This window comes from Lagopus muta, chromosome 1 (assembly GCF_023343835.1).
Source record: "Lagopus muta isolate bLagMut1 chromosome 1, bLagMut1 primary, whole genome shotgun sequence".
Taxonomy (NCBI): Eukaryota; Metazoa; Chordata; class Aves; order Galliformes; family Phasianidae; genus Lagopus; species Lagopus muta.
Genome location: NC_064433.1, coordinates 156,310,680 through 156,327,419, shown reverse-complemented (window position 1 = coordinate 156,327,419; position 16,740 = coordinate 156,310,680). Strand labels below are relative to the sequence as shown.

The 16,740-nt window shown below is 32.7% G+C and overlaps 1 protein-coding gene across 1 annotated transcript in view; it reads right to left on the bottom strand.

Moving 5' to 3' along the window:
* Positions 1-243: 243 nt before the first annotated feature.
* Positions 244-16,740, bottom strand: part of KLHL1 (kelch like family member 1) — a 221,030-nt gene continuing 204,533 nt past the window's right edge. The window contains exons 9-11 of the mRNA XM_048934404.1: positions 10,982-11,194; positions 7,157-7,328; positions 244-6,340 (exon numbers count right to left, since the gene is read on the bottom strand). Coding sequence (XP_048790361.1) covers positions 6,281-6,340; positions 7,157-7,328; positions 10,982-11,194 — 445 coding nt within the window. The 3' untranslated portion in view covers positions 244-6,280. The remainder of the gene's footprint in view (positions 6,341-7,156; positions 7,329-10,981; positions 11,195-16,740) is intronic.

Sequence of the window (16,740 nt, the reverse complement as noted above, 5' to 3'; positions counted from 1 at the left end):
AAGATGAAAAACAAAAGAAAAAATGGCTGAATTTTTGATGATATTATGTGTCATTAAATTATGGCCCTGATAGTCTGACTTAAGGAGAAATTATTTCAATACTAGCGCTAATGAGAATCTTGTCAATTGAATTTGCATAAAAGAAATAAGGTACAGAGAAGCTCAAAACATGCAAGAAAAAACCCTAATTTTGTTCCCATGTAAACTTAACAGAATCACCTCTGCAACACATAAAAACAAGCATGTTTATTTTTGCACAGTGACAATTTCAGAATTCAAATTCCTTAAAAACAAGTGTCAAACAAAGCTGGGCTACCACAATTTAACATTGTGCTCTATATTTTCAATTGCATTCTGTACACACACGTTCAAGATATGATAGAACCACAGTGAAAGCATAACATTCAGTAAATTTCTTGCAAATGTTGCAAAACTCAGCACAGCTTAATTTAATGTATTTACAACTGTATTTGTACATTTTATAACATATTCTCATACATTCCTAATCATTGTACCCTTATTTTGCACTGTAGTTCCTTACCACACTAAACACACTTATACTGTAGCATTCCATGATACTGATTTCGATTTCAGGTTCAGACTTCTAACTGGATCAATTTAATGGAAAATTTGTATAATACGTCTGCAAGCAGTTGCACTCTCAGGGTCAGCACTGGAAGTTAATATTTAGTTAATATTTATAATATTCTGCTAACCACGTTGTGCCTACTTAAACTCATCAACTTGTAGGGAAGACTTAGCCCTCACTTACGTTAAGCTATAATCTTAGGTAACCAGGAGCTGCAGATGCAACTTAATAAATGATACTTCTTGTTGATTAATTAAGAGATATACTTGTTCATATACAGTTGATTTTTGTACTTACATTCTAAATAGAACTCACAGCTTAAGGTTGCCCAAGGAGGTTGTGGATGCCCCATCCCTATATGCATTCAAGGCTGGGCCAGATGTGGTTCTAGTAGTTGACAAACTTGCATATTGCAAGGAGTTTGAAACTAGATGATTATTATTATCCTTTTTCAATCCAGGCCATTCTATGATTCTACAATTCTATATTCTTACAGTCAGAAAGAAAAATAAAACCAAGAACACTATATTATGTTGTAGCAACTACAGTAAATTATTTTTATAAAGAAATATCTCTGCAAAGTAAGAGAGATTTACTCATGACTTGCTTACAGAACAACTTTTAACAGAAGTAAAGAACAAAAGCTAATTTTCACGGTAAAAGAGATCTCTGAAAGTTAGTCCATACTTATCCACATCATGCCAGTATTCATGGATATTAATTGACTGTGCTCTCACACTTATGCTCACTATATGTGACATTTATTCAAAAATCAAGCTAATATTTTCAAATTTGAGCAATTAAACTTCAATTCTGGTCAAGGAAGGTGATCCTGCCCCTCTGCTCTGCATTGGTGAGACCTCACGTCAAGTGATGTGTCCAGATGGGGAGTCCTCAGTACAAGAGAGACACAGATCTTTTTGAGTTTGTTTTCAGAGAAAGGCCACAAAAATGATCCAATGGTTGGAACTGCCCTGAAGAGGACAGGCTGAAAGAGCTGAGGCTGTTCAGCCTGGAGAAGACAAGGCAAGGCTCGTTGGGAGACCTGATAGCAGCCTTTCAGTATCTAAAGGGGGACTGTAAGAAAGGACAGACTCTTTAATGGGGTCTGTGGTGATAGGACAAGGGGAAATGGTCTCAAACTAAAAGAGGGGAGATTTTGTTTGGATATAAGGAAGAAGCTTTTACGATAAGAGTAGTGAAGTATGGGAACGGGTTTCCCATAGATGTGGTGGAAGGTCCATTTTTGGAGACTATTCATGGTTAGGCTAGACCAGGTTCTGAACAGCCTGATTGAGTTGTAGGTGTCCTATTCATTGCAAGGGAGTTAGACTAGAAATATAAGGTTGTGCCAAATTGAAAAGTTTTACAGCAGGTTGAGAATAAGTCTGAAGAATAATCATTTCGCTGAATATTTTATACGTTCTAATTCCAGTTAAAACAAATACATTGCATGGATAGTCTATTTTTAAACAGAAATATTTTGTAATTTATATATTTAGATTCTCTTTTGAGTTGGCACTGAGTCCATATTACCTAGCATATGTACACCTGCTTGGTATAGCAAATTCAAAAAATATCCTGTTTTCAAAATTGAGATTTTAAGAATCACTTTTGGATAACTAATATTTTTTCTTCTTTTCTATTGAATGTACAAAGTTCCCATTTTATATTAAAAATAAATAAATAAATAAATAAATAAATACTTCTTTCAAATACTTCAATTTACGAGCCAGTAGATTGGTTGCAGTTATTTTCCTAAAATCAAATGGCTTCTATTGGGAACAATAGAATTGTTTTCTCTCAAGAAACAAAAATTTATTCTCCTAATATTCTTTTCACATTTTTAGATACTATTTTACTGTTTTTTTCTATTTTATTATCCTTCTCACAGTATTATCTCTTCTAATATTTTGATAAATATTATCCAGATTACACAAGATGCTATAAATGGTAGAAAAGCTAACCTTGAATCAAACCTTCTATCAAAGTTGGAAATGTGCTCTGTGAACGCTCTGTGACCCTAATTTCTCATTTGTGTACACCATACAGAAGTTTCAAAATGAGTCGCAAATATTGCCTTTGATATTTTATTCAACCAGCTTTACATGTCCCTTGGACTGGGAAAAAAACAAAACAAAACTGGGAACTAAGAACACGTGTAAGAAATCTGGATGCCAGCAATGGGAGAATGATGAATTACGCATGACTAAAAATACAGCTCTGTAAAGTTGGAGTAATTTGTGAATACTTGAAAGCTCTCTATTAAAAATGTTTATATTTTTAGAAAGTTTATATTGATTCTTAAATATACCCAATTTTAAAATGCTGAAGATGTATCAAAGAAGATTCATTTTGAAGAACAAAAATAAGCCGTTATTCATTATGCCCTGTATGTCTACTTCTTTAGACATAAGGAAGAACTATTTCTCACAGAGAGTGGTCAGGCACTGGAATGGCCTGCCCAGAGAGGTGATGGAGTGGCTGTCCCTGGCAGTGTTCAAGAGGTGTCTGGATGACGTGCTACGTGATGTGGTTTAGTGCTAGTGGTGGCAATGGTGATGAGGAGACCATTGGACTAGATGATCTTATAGGTCGTTTCCAACCTTGTGATTCTATGATTCTATGATTCTTTTCATAGAGAGTAAGGAATTGGCTACCAGTATGCTGTACTATTGCACTTGATGCTTTCATCAGAAATAATTCAGTGGGAAAATATTCTCAATAGCAGAAAATCTCTGAAACATCAAAATGATCTGGAGGTGGGGAGAGGAGATGAGTAAGAAAACAGGAAGAGATATTTATTGTAATAAACTCTGAAACTAAAATTTGTAAGGAGCATTTTGAGGAATTTAATTATATTTTCAGTGAAGTTAATAGTTGAAAATTTTATTCTGCTTTACTTTTCACACTGTAAAATCAGAGCGATTACCTGAGAGCCAAGTATCATGCTTAGGCAATGAGACAGCCTGGCTTTTTCCTGCACCTGCAATACCATTTAGCACATGGCAGACTATTACAAGCAATTTTAACACTTGCATATAAGGAAGTGATTTGAAATGAACATAGGACCAAGGATTTAAGTTAAATATAATTTTGACTTTAAATGTATTCCCTGTCAATTCACAGAAACATCGTTGTTTTAAAAGGAGTAAACACAATGGCAAGGAAAACTTAAACTCTCATCAAAAGCATCTTCATACATTCTTCTTAGGAAAAAGTCCAGAAGAAAAGATATAGACATAAAAGCAAAACAAAACAAAAAACACCTAAGAGCCAAATTTGGAGAATAAAATTAAATTGAAAATAAAAATAAGATTGAGGATAAACGAAAGATAAAAATGATCAAAGCAGAGAGAGAAAAAAATAATACCTGTCAGACTTCAATTATAAAAATTAGTTTTTGAAGGTTAGTATTAGAGCAAGTATATTTATATTGTGTATGAATATAATCAAAAGGAATTTGTGGAAATAGAATTAAAATTATTTTTTAAAATTTATTAGGTATCTGTATAGGAGAACTGCATATTAATGTCAGATTTAATTGCAATTAAATTTCTAATTCATGGTTTGGTCTTAAAAGCTTATTATTTTGTGAAGCAAAATTTGTTGACTCGTAACATCTGTTACTAAACAAGGTGTTACAGTGATAGAAAAATAATTGTTTGCAGAAGAAATACTGTAATTGCAGTTCAAACACAGATTTCAAAAAAAAAAATATTAAATGTTTTGCAGATGATTTCTTATTAGTAGACAAAAGAATTAAAATGGCATACTTAGGCTTCAGAACTGATGTTCACTTTGTGTCAGGAAGCGAAGATCTCCATGCATGCTAATGCTCTTAAAAAGATTAGATACATCTTCATTTCTGTATAAAGCTGGAGACACTATATCTTTTTCCAGCTCAGCTGGTTTGTACTAGGAAAGCTCTTCTAACTGTCATGAGAATTCCTTATCAAAATTACTAGTGACAGAGTACAGTAGCATTACAGTGCTTTGACCAAGAAGGAACTGGGGCTCTTAAGTCTGGGGAAAAGGAGACTGAGGGGAGACCTTAATGCTCTCTTCCAATATCTGAAAGGTGCTTACATCAAGAGTGGGGTTGGTCTCTTCTCACTGGTGACAGGTGACAAGACAAGCAGAAATGGCCTTATGTTGCACCGAAGTAAGCTTTGGCTGCATATTAGGAAACACTTCTTTACAGAAATGGTTGTTAAACACTGGAATAGGGAGTTGATTGAGTCAACATCCCTGGATGTGTTTAAAAACTGTTTGGATGTGGTGCTCGGGGACGTGATTTAGCGGAGGGTTGTTAGAATTACGGTGGTATGGTTAGGTTGTGGTTGGACTCAATGATCTTAAGGTCTTTTCCAACCTGAGTGATTCTATGATTCTATGATTTTATAGAAAATTTCAATGTTGAATATACTGTCAAGTCAAAAGTGGAGTGTACCACTGCTGCTAGAGATGATTAACTCTTAACAGGAAGCACATATTTGATTAGTGTAGAAATTATTTGATAAAATAGTCTAATTTTGCCTAATTCCACTTGCATATATTCTCAGTTGTATCTACTTGTTTGTTTCCTACTTGTAGAAGTGGAAAGTAATAAATTGGTCAAACTAATCAGGCAGCATTGTGTAGGTATGAATGCCAGAAAGAAATAAAATATAGGGGCTTTTTTTTTTTTTTAATCCCTTTTGAAATGTCATTGGATCTGTCAGTTCAAATGAGAAGAGGCTCTATAGTCTCTTCTGGTAACGGTTTACCTTTTACCTGAGGTAATGAAGAAATAGTATCTATTTTCCATCCATTTATGAGCTTTTGATATAGAGAAGGTGCATTGAACAACATGATTAGAACTCGCGTGCATAAAGTGAATATAAAATTAAGAAAGAATTAGGACATTGTCCTTTTGACTCCCATATTTGCAACAAGACCCCATCGTAGACAAAGGCTTGCTTTGCGTATTATTAGATTGGATACTCGGGTTTTTCCCTCATAGATTCTAAGATGCAAGGAGGTACAATCTAAACAATAATATAATCTTGGATGTTTAGTTAGTTTGTTTTTTTTTTCTTCCTACTGTACAGCAAGAGCTTAATCATTACAAATTAAAATTGAATATCCAGACTTTTCTTTTTCTGCACTTCAGTAAGATCTAATTGTCTTCCTTAAAATAACTACCTGTCTAGACGGGAAAGCCATAACCAATTTGAAGAAAAGACCTCAATAGAAAAATTGTATTATCTACTTTTCTCTCAAAAAACAAACAAACAAGCAAACAAGAGTTTGAAAGTCATTAAATATACTTTTATGTTTCCACTGTTAAAACTCTTAAAGCTGTGAAAGCCACTCTTGAATTCCTTTCTGATTCTTATGTAGAGCTGTCCCTTGATGCTTTTAATTATCCAGTTCTCTACAACACATTTGAGAGAACAGTACAGAATATATTATTGAATGCTTACATATTTATGCCTACAGCAATCTAATTTTTTTCTTCTTCACGGAATGAATAATTTTTATGATTTTATTTGGTATAAATCCTCTATATTTCTCACTCATGCTTCTTCAAATTTGTCATCAACACAGTATTCATTGCGTAAATCCATGTTCATGTGAAGTTGTTCTTGTCTTGATAGAAAAATAATCATTTCACAGTCAGTAAAGTCCTAAGCAGTGCTGACAAAGTCATGGTTGCTTGATGACTACAACACAGGCACCAGCTCTTCCGATATTTAAGGAAGCCATCTGCATTAAAACAAAACAAAACAAAAAATAAAAAAATAAAAATAAAAAAAAAACAACAACAAAACTGAATAGTCTAGTCATGCAAAAGTGAGCCAAAGTTTTTTGTCAGTATTAATATAAAATATTTTAAACAAATGGGATTAAATACCCACAATGTGCTAGTACTGAATTTTTAAATTACTTAATCGTATATTGTATCTTTTGCTTGAAAATGTGGGGAAGAAAAAGAAAAAAAAGCACTATTATGACATTTTCTTTACAACAAAATCACCAATTGCAACCACTTTGCACTATGAAAATGCTTCTATTCTTATACAGTTCAGTACTAGGTGCATACATATATTTCAACATTTCAAAATATCCATCAAAAAAAGGCAAATGAAGTTGAAAAATGAAATGAAAACTTAGCTCCCTACATACAGTAAACACAGTATTTTCACATGAAACATCTTCAAAACATGCCTGTCAGCAATTAAAATTCTGGATTCATTTTAACAATTTTTGTAACATTAATTCTGCACAAAAAACAGGTGGAATAGATATTAGCTAGTTTCACCTGAATGGTAAAAGATTACATTTCTAATGAGTGTTTATTCTCTCTTCTACTGGTTTCTTAGTTCTTTTTCCTACCTGAAGAGGAATCTTTTAACATAATAACTGAAAAAAAAAAAATTAAGAATACTTTCACAGCCATAGCAATCTAAGATACCAAAATATTTTTTCATAAAAGAAGTGGTTTGGGTTTTTTTTTTATTTTGTTTTGTTTTTGAGAAAATATCAAAATGCATGAGAAAAAATACAGACTATAAAAAGTACCTGTGTCCATTCATTAGTTTGAGGGTCATAGGCTTCCATAGTGTTCAAGTATGTTTGCCCATCATATCCACCTACTGCATACAACCTGTCACCAAGGAGACAGACACCAACAGCATCTCGAGGCATACTCAGTGGAGCCACCATTGTCCATGTGTCAGTTTTTGGATCATACCTAATGAAGGAGAAGGGAAATTGAATGCATAGTGAGAAGCAAAGTGTTGTTTCATGCTGATCTTCATGGGAAATACAGCCATTTTGCAGAAAAACAAAAATCCATGAGCACCTTATCAAAAATATTTCTGTAACAGCAGGAAGAAAAGATTACTGTATTCCCAATTCATGTATTTTAATGTTGATTTGAAACTTTCAGTTAACTATTTGAAAAAAAAAAAAGAAAATTAATAAAGAATCCTAAACTATTTATGGTGTAAGGTGTCATAACATAGCTCTGAGTAGAAGAGCAATATCTAATGTATATATTTATGTGTAAATTTGAAATAAATCATTATATTTTTGTAGAATATTAAAGTATTTTTGCAATAATTATATTCTACTGTGCTAATATAAAATGTTAATAGCCAGAAAACCTCCCCAGGAATTCATGTTTTTAACTTCATTTCAGTTAGAATCTCTCTACAAGTGAAGAAAATAGAACAGTTTTAAAGACAACCATCACAGAATTTCTAAAACTGAGAGCAGAATTACATAATAATAGACATTTAAAAATTAAATATTTAATTTATACTATTAACTTAGATATTCATTAACAGTGTAACATCAGTTAATACCAGAGGCCATTTCAGTATATTTAGCATCTACTATAAAGCTGAAATCAATCCATTGATATTGCCTCTCAGTGAGTTACTAAGGCAGCCTGGAGTATTAGGTTAAACTCATTTTTGGGTGATGGATATTTCATTCAGATAACAAAGTAGATTTTTACATCAGAGTATGATAGAAATACTTTTTTTTCTCCGTCTATAATATGTAGTAGAATCACTTTTCAATCAGTTGAGAGAAATGAACAGTTTAATGATGAAATGTCTTGGGCAGACTTCAGTCATTTGATGTGTAAGGTAGCTCAGACTTTGGAAATGACAGTCTAAATTAACTGAAAAGGAACTCTGTGATGGCTAAAGTTCTCCATCATTATATAATATCATTACATTATTATTGCTACTGAGATCCTCCCCTTATGGATAGAATGTGACACTATCTTACCAAAGAAAAATATCCCTCGCTTCACATTCACATCTTACTGATGTCATTGCTTTTCGGCAACAGGTACATTTGTGAACAACTGTTTTCAAGGATGAAGCCCAAGAAGAATAAAATTTCATAAAAAAATCTCTTGAGAAACACCTTCAGAATTCATGAAGAATTACAACCACTTCCACTGGACCAGACCAATGCATTACTTTCACAAAAACCAGGTCCCACTAGATCCCACTAGTTATATGTTTGGGTTTTTTTGTTCTCTTTTTTTTAATGTTTCAATAAAAATTATTTTAAAATAAAATAAGTTTTGTTAGTTACATACATTGACTATATTATATATTTTATCTGCAGCCCAAGACAATTCCTCTTCACAAAATGTGTCCCAGGCAAGCCAAAAGATTGGACACCCAAAAGCTAAACAAAATGCTTAAAACTTAATTCTATCAGCAGGATAGAATTGCAAAATAATTTGGTCAAGGTGTTTTTGTTTGTTCATTTTGTAATTGTCCAAAAAAGTCTGAGTTTTCTAATATTTTTTCTTTTGCTAAATACAACTGTACCTTTTGGTTTCACAATAATTGTATATACCCTAGACTGAGAAGGTTTACAGTAAAGTTCATTAATGTGGGAAAAAAATGAATTTGAAATCAAGGTGAGAAAGGAAAAAAAATCTATAAATAACTTGTTTAACTTGTCAATAGATATTGCATCTAGAGCAAGCAGCATTCTTTTTCAAGTATTGCTTCACTGCCAAAATATCTCCAAATTTTATAATTCTTAAGTAGAGATTACTCATTGTCATAAGAAATCCTTTAAAATTGCATCAACATAAAAAACTGGGAAACAAACTAGATGTCTTAACTAGTATCGAGCAGGATTTAACAGCAGCATTCAAAAAACACAAATATGTTGTCACTAGATTTAAGTAATGTCAAAAATATTTTTACAGAAGGTAAAACTTTCAGGGATATATGAGAGAATTTAATAAATCATATAATAAACACTTATTAGACGTTGGCATCCTAAGTCATTGGAAATATTTTTTGGAAGGAACATTAATTTTCAAATGTAAAAGTAGATGCATTGAAGCCATATTATACATCTGTCAGTTATTGGCAGGGCTTTGAGATACTGCCCATTTTCTCATGGAGACTTTCATTCAGCTCACATCTACTCAATGCAAACTAATATTCTTCCAAGTTCTGACTTCTTAGTTTTAATTTTTACACTGGAAGATAGCTGCCCATAAAGCACATTATTCATATCAGTGCAAAAATACCTAGACAAAGAACACTGTATAATGCAATTCAGACACCAAATAGGTAAAGTATGTGTGGTTAACTCATTGCTATTACACTCTCTGAAAAAATCACTTGTAATGGGAAAGGATTTATTTTTGAAGAATTTTCTTGTCAAAATCGGAAAAAAAAAAAAAAAAAAAAAGCTTCCTTATAAGTACAAATAAGGAGAGGAAGTAGTAAAGATATTGTTACCAGTTGCTGTTAGAAGTTGGACTCCATGATCCTTGTGGGTCACTTCTTTATGATTATGATTTTAGTACTAATATAAATTTATTTCATGAAAAAAACTGGGTATTGCTATTTATAGATAGATAACCATCAAGATAAAGATGATATAGACCTGGGATTTTTCTGATCAACTTTCCATCCGTTGGAGATAAGGAAAACATAAGTATTTTGCACATGGGTTAAAGTCTAAGCATGAGGAAAATCATATGGAATAAGTTTCAAATTAGAAATTCAGGATTACCTGTTGAATAACTAGTAAACTCAAATATATGGAAAAAAAAAAGACAAAAAATGACATTTAATACATTTTTAAACACTTAATGGAAAAAAAGTCTCTTTCCTGGTTCCTTGTCTATACCTATTCCATGCTTAAATTAAACAATTGATCAAATATATCTGCTTTAAACTTTGCTACCTGTATATGTATGGTAAGTGTATTTTACTGTATTCTTCTTCAAAACATTCAAAAACAGAAATTAAAAAAAAAAAAAAAGAAGTCAAACCTGAGCAGAACATCTGAAGAGTACCTTCAAAATGAATGGCACTGACCTACTGGATAATCTTGAATTTGCAGAATACCAGCTTGTGAAATACAGGGTACTGTAAATATAATGTGTAAAGCTGATACCCATGTAGGGGAAGTGATAGTGCTGTTAAATATCTTTTTTTATATCTTTATATTTTTATTATATCTTCCTTTTCTGCCACATCTTTAGTTACATTATTATGTTATACAGTCATTTCAGGCCAGAATTTTTATCTCCTCAAAGTTTACTTAATGACTCTGCAATGTGTAATGTCTTGATTCAGAAACAAAGATTTATTAAATGTTAAGTGAAAAGAGGTAAGTTTTGTGTCGAATTTAAAATTTAACAGCACTGTGAGAGAAAAAAAGGAAAAGAAAATAATCTCCAAAACTATTCTGTTGGAAGCTTCTAAGAATTTTTTTACAGGAAAAAGGAAGTCAGTATGTCTTAGGGAAAGAAAAAAAAAAAAGTCTGCTGTAAATTTCACCATTATATAAGTAAGAAAATGATGCTTCCAGACAATATATTTAAAAAATGTATGTAGTAGATACCTTTCTACATAGTCCAGTAGTCGTGAGCAGTGGTTAGAAGCAGGAGCATCATGACCTCCAACTGCATAAAGAAAGCCATCACATGTAGCCACTCCTACACCTCCTCTTCTCTTACACATTGGAGCACACATATTCCATTTATTTGTATGAGGATCATAATATTCCATTGAACTCAAACATGAGCTTCCATCTCGACCTCCAACTGAATATAATCTAAAAAAATGCACAATAAAATATTAATTAAAAAAACAGTTTAGAACTGTAGAAATAAATGATTTTTTTTTGTTGCTGTTTGGTTGTGGGGTTTTTTGTTTCTTTGTTAGTGTACTTTAAGCTGACTTTAACAAATGGGAGAAAAACAAAATTGACTTTCTCAAAATCATATGAATTTCATCTGATCAGTTAACATAGATAATTTTAATATTACTACTAAATCCAAATTCTACTTGTGTTTTGCACAGATCCATAGGAATTAAGATATTTTCATTCTGGAAATGGTTATCTTTGTTCTTTGACTATAGCACATACTGCCAAAAGCCACTGTGATACATAGATTTTTCTCTATAAATTTATAAATCACATGAGCAGGGCTGGTACTCAATTGTTCACCAGAATATACTATGAGGATTCAGCTCTGTATGGAAATCTTGGAAAATCTCAGAAAACATTTTAAATATGAAATGGCAAAATGTGGCTTAAAAAAACTGTTTGTTTGTTACTACCTGCAGGCAAGATTCTTGTTTCCTCCCATTTTTTGTAATGCTTCCCAGGAGAAAACAGTTCTGATAACTCTATCTATAGTCATGCTGCATCCGTGTCTTATATGAATCCTTCTGCAGTCTACTGTCTTTCATACAGTGCTTGAAGAATTACTAATCAGCTATTTGAAAGTCCAACCACTGAGTAATTTAGGATGCAAAAGCTGTCTGTGGGATGTAGTTATTCATTTGGAAGCTTTTACTGTCCTAAACAGTCCATGAATTCAGAGCTACTTAAATGTGCATTCACCATTATATTTCCTTGGCCTGGATTCTGATGGATAAAGAAAATGTAATACCACCACCAAATATGTCACAGAAGTTGTGAGATATTTTGGTACTGCCTGACAGATATACTTCTATTTGCTAAAGTTTCAAGTAGAGAGAAATATAAGGGAAAAGATATTTAAGCTTCTTAGTATCCAGACTTACTGGATATCCAGAGATATTTACCTTTGTATACAATTATTATGTATCCACATGTGGGACAAATCCACAACTAAGACTGCTACATATTAGGGTTAATCTGTCAATGTCTGCATTTATTAAATTGCTTTATGTTCAAGGTGGCAAGCAGAGCCTAAAGTTCAGTTGGCCAGCCACTACTGTACTGTTCCTCTTTATCAGAGATAAAGAGCTTAAAAACAGCACTAAAAGGACATGTTAGCACTTGATCCAAATCCATTTACATGAAAATAAATCTAACTGTCTGCAAGGATGTTACTGTTATTTGCAGAGAAGATCTGGCACTTGGTTCAGTTGCACGCAGACAGTGATCAAACGCTGTTTACTGTATGCAGAAGAAAAAAACATCCCTACAAGAGAAGACTGCCAGAGTTCACAAGTCAGTTCAAATGGCAGTAGATAGTGTAATATAAATAAAAATTAAATTAATTAATTAAATTAATTCCTAAAAACTAAATTAAAAATTCCTAAAAATAAAATTAATTCCTAAAAGTGGTGACAGTGGTATACAGGCCTGAGATAGAATTCTAAGTAAATGTTTGGACAAATAAACACTTCACATGGTTTTAAAAAATGCAAAGTACTAAAACTTCTGCAGGGCTCAGTGAGAACCATCATGTGTTCCCCTAACCTAACTGGCACAAGGAATAACTATCACTTCTGGCATGAAAGTTCACTGTGAAGCACTGTTTTTCATTTGCCTACTTCAGTTAAGACAGCTAGTGAAATGTATCTAAAAGCATCTCTGAGTTGCCAATAGGGAAACATATATTGTTCATAAAAACTGATAACAGTTTCAGTCAGCTATCTATCTAATTTCTGTTAAAACAACTGTTCAGAGCAGAATAAAATTTATTTATATTTTTATTATATATATAAAATAAGATTTTGGGGCTACCATTCTAGGTTTTGATTGTGTTTATATCTAAGTAATAGACCGGGATTTTGCTTCCCCATGTTGGCTCCTTCACCAGCTGTATCAGGAAGTTATCACCCATGCACTCTAGGAACCTCTGGGCCTGTTCTTTCCTGCTGTATTATAATTCCAGCAGATATCTGGGAAGTTGAAGTCCCCCACAAGAACAAGGGGGAGAGATCTCAAGACTTCACACAACTGCCTATAATATGTCTTACCCACTTCTACATCCAACAGGTGACAGGACAAAGGGAAATGGCCTCACGCTACACCAGCGAAGTTCTAGGTTGGATATCAGGAAAAACATCTTTACAGAAAGAAGTTATTAAGCACTGAAATCCATGTGTTTAAAAACCTTTTGGATGTGGTGCTCAAGGACATGATTTAGCAGAGGGTTGCTTGAGTTAGGGTAGTATGGTTAGATTGTGGTTGGACTTGGTGATCTTGAAGGTCTTTTCCAACCTGAACAATTCTATGATTCATTAGATTAGCAGTACAATTTCATTTCATAAGGGTCAATTTCAGACAAATACAATTTGAAACTGAATTGTTTTAAAACACTGTAGCTGAGCCTGGATGCCTCAGTAAGGAAACGTTTCCACTCTTCTGCTAAATTCTGTAATCCACAGTTATTCACTCTAGCCCAAAGTAACTAGGTAACAACAGCACTGCAAACAGTGCTGAATGTCCAGGATACTGCACAACTAACTGAAGTTTTTGAGATACTCATATCTCAAGAAATTTAGAACTCTCTTTATTGCTCAGTCATATTTAATTAGATGACTTTGAATGAATAATTTTTTGTAATTTTACCCTTCTTGGTAACAGTTCAGACATAAAAATTTCTGCATGGAGAAGTATAATTGATTTCTCTAAAAATGTGTGATAATCTGTCATTACTGTGATAAGATTTAAGCCCTGCAACTGCAAGGGCTACTCTTATGTCTCTCAGTTAACAGATACCACATCCGATTTGACTGATTTGTTGAATACACTTGTAAGTAGATTTTCATTTTCATGTGCATATGCCTTTAGAATTCAGACACTGAAGACAATTAAGTGACTGAATTTAACAAATTAGTGTTTGTCTTTTTTTTATTATTCATTTTTTATTTTACACTGTTAATTCACAATACTATCTTAGTAACTTTACCTTACCTAAGTGCTCTGTACTACTTCTACCTGCTCTTTTACTGTACATATACCACTGGGATACAATGTGTACAATCCACAAAAAGTCTAAATTCACAGTAAGTCTAAATTCACAATAAAGGCATCTTTCCTATTTCTCCCAGATAACTGGTATCTGTAGACTTCTTGCAGATGTCTAACTTTAGCACATGATAACTTCTGAGTGCCTACAATATTTTAAAACTTTATTTTCAACATTGCACGATTAAGAAGAACGTTTCAGAAGTAAGCAGAGGGATAATAATCACATAGTAAGCATATCTTCATTTCACTTTTGAGTTGGGAATATTCTGTTTACTGAACTGTATCTCATTCTATGGAGGTGAATCCTATTAAAACTGAATTTCTTTTATAATCATCTCTGTTTACAAGGAAAGGTCAGCAAGGGAAAAAAAAAAAAAAAAGATTAATTACTGAGTACTTTATCTTCATGGTTCACAATGAAAGTTTTGCCTCTGGAGATGTTACAGATTTCTATTCCTCAACAGCCTAAATTTCAATTTATTCAGATACTGTGAGTGGATATGAATTTAGCCTCCTCTGAACTGGAAGTTTGTTGGTTGTTTTTTTTTTTTTTTTTTTTTTTTCTTCAGGATTTGGTGAGTTCTTTTTACATTAAGATGGGCATAGATTCCTAAACGTATATATATATATATATGCATATACCATACACACACTTAGGTCACACCAAAAGTAATGCCTCCTATTTATTTCTATGGAAACAACATACACAAAGAATACAAGAACACTATTTGAGAGAGCAAACTCTCAGCTACAAAAAACCTTTTTTCAGCAAAGTAGGAGAAAGGAGAAATCATGACTAGTTGGATCAAAAGCATTTATCTCAGTGCTATGATTACAAACCTTTGATACCTAATCAGAAAAGACATTTTTAAATTCAGTTTGACAAACCAACCTCAAAAGAACAGAGTGCCTTTGATGTGAGTTGCTATGGCTTGTGAAAACAGTTGAATCATGTCTTTCCGGCATTTCTTAATGAGGTTTGCCTTTCACAATTCTTTCACCAAAAATATCAAAGACCTTGTCTGGTCTTTTGTTTAGGCCTCTTTGTGCCCTTTTCTACCTTTCAGTATGCCTGAAAGACCAACAGAGGAATACTTGGTCAGAAAGGAAGTCTGACAGGTGGAAACAAGGGGAAGGTTGGAATTTTCATCAGTGCTAGCAATCCACATTTGACCAAGGAGACTGTGCAGATGAAATCTCTCTATCTGCACTGCCTTGGTTAGGTCAGCTGTTCACTGGCAAAAGTTGAATATGACAATTTTCTGAATGGAAAGCATTAATGAATACATTTCTGTCTGTAAATTTGGAATGGTACTTCATGTATTTGGTAACACAGGAGTGGGATACATTAGGAATAAATACAGCTTGTTTAAGAAAAAATGAAAAAAAGTCATAGAATAAGTGCCAACAATTAAAGAGCTACTAACTATCAGAATTTGAAAAGACTCTGAGAGTAACACCTTTATATGAACAATATCATTATGGCAAAACTCTACTTCCTACACTAGGAGGTAAACTTTTCTGAAAGAAAGAACCTGTATCAAGTAAATTTAATTGTAATCAAAGTTACATTTTGGGCTACTTTATCTTTGCAAGACTGACTGCAAGTTCCTCCAGTTGAAAACGTCATTGACTGTATCAGACTACACAAGAAATAAGATAAAGTAGTCTGTAAATTATTATTTTACTACAGTATAAGGTCAAGGCCCCTTATTCTCTGTCTTGTTCATTAAAACATAAATGGAGTGCATCTGTCATTAAATAAGAAAATGTTTTTGAGTTCACAGAATGACTTTGTGCTAGATTGAGCTGGTATAGTATACTTAGGATATTCATTTGCTTTGTCAGTTCAATCACTTTAGATCAAAATATTGTTCCATACTTTCTTTCTCTATATTCGTTTATTGCACAGTTTTTTTACTGAAGTAAGAAAATCATCAGTGCACTGCAATTATATGGATGACTAAAAAAAAGTCTTAGATCGTTTAGTCTGTGACCTTCACAATGAACAAATCGTTCTCAATTCACTGAATTCAATCAATAATGAAATGCTCAGCTAAAGCTGCTCTACTGATTCAAAAGAAATTTCATTTTATCTCAATAGAAGTTACTGAGAAGTTGATTTAGTTTCAAATTAGAAAAAAATAGTTAACAGTGGATATGACATGAGATTTTGTTGTTGAAAGTAGTAGCTACTTGATAGCTTCTGTAAGAGTTGTCAAAGTTCATAAAGATACTTATCAAATTATATTAGCTTTGTAAAAAATTTATTAAGATTTAAATGTTTACATATCCTATTGGACATACATTTATATGTACACATATGAATATGACATCCACATATAATATCTATATAATTACAATGGGACTCACATTACATTCAAAAATTTAGACTGTGTGCAGAT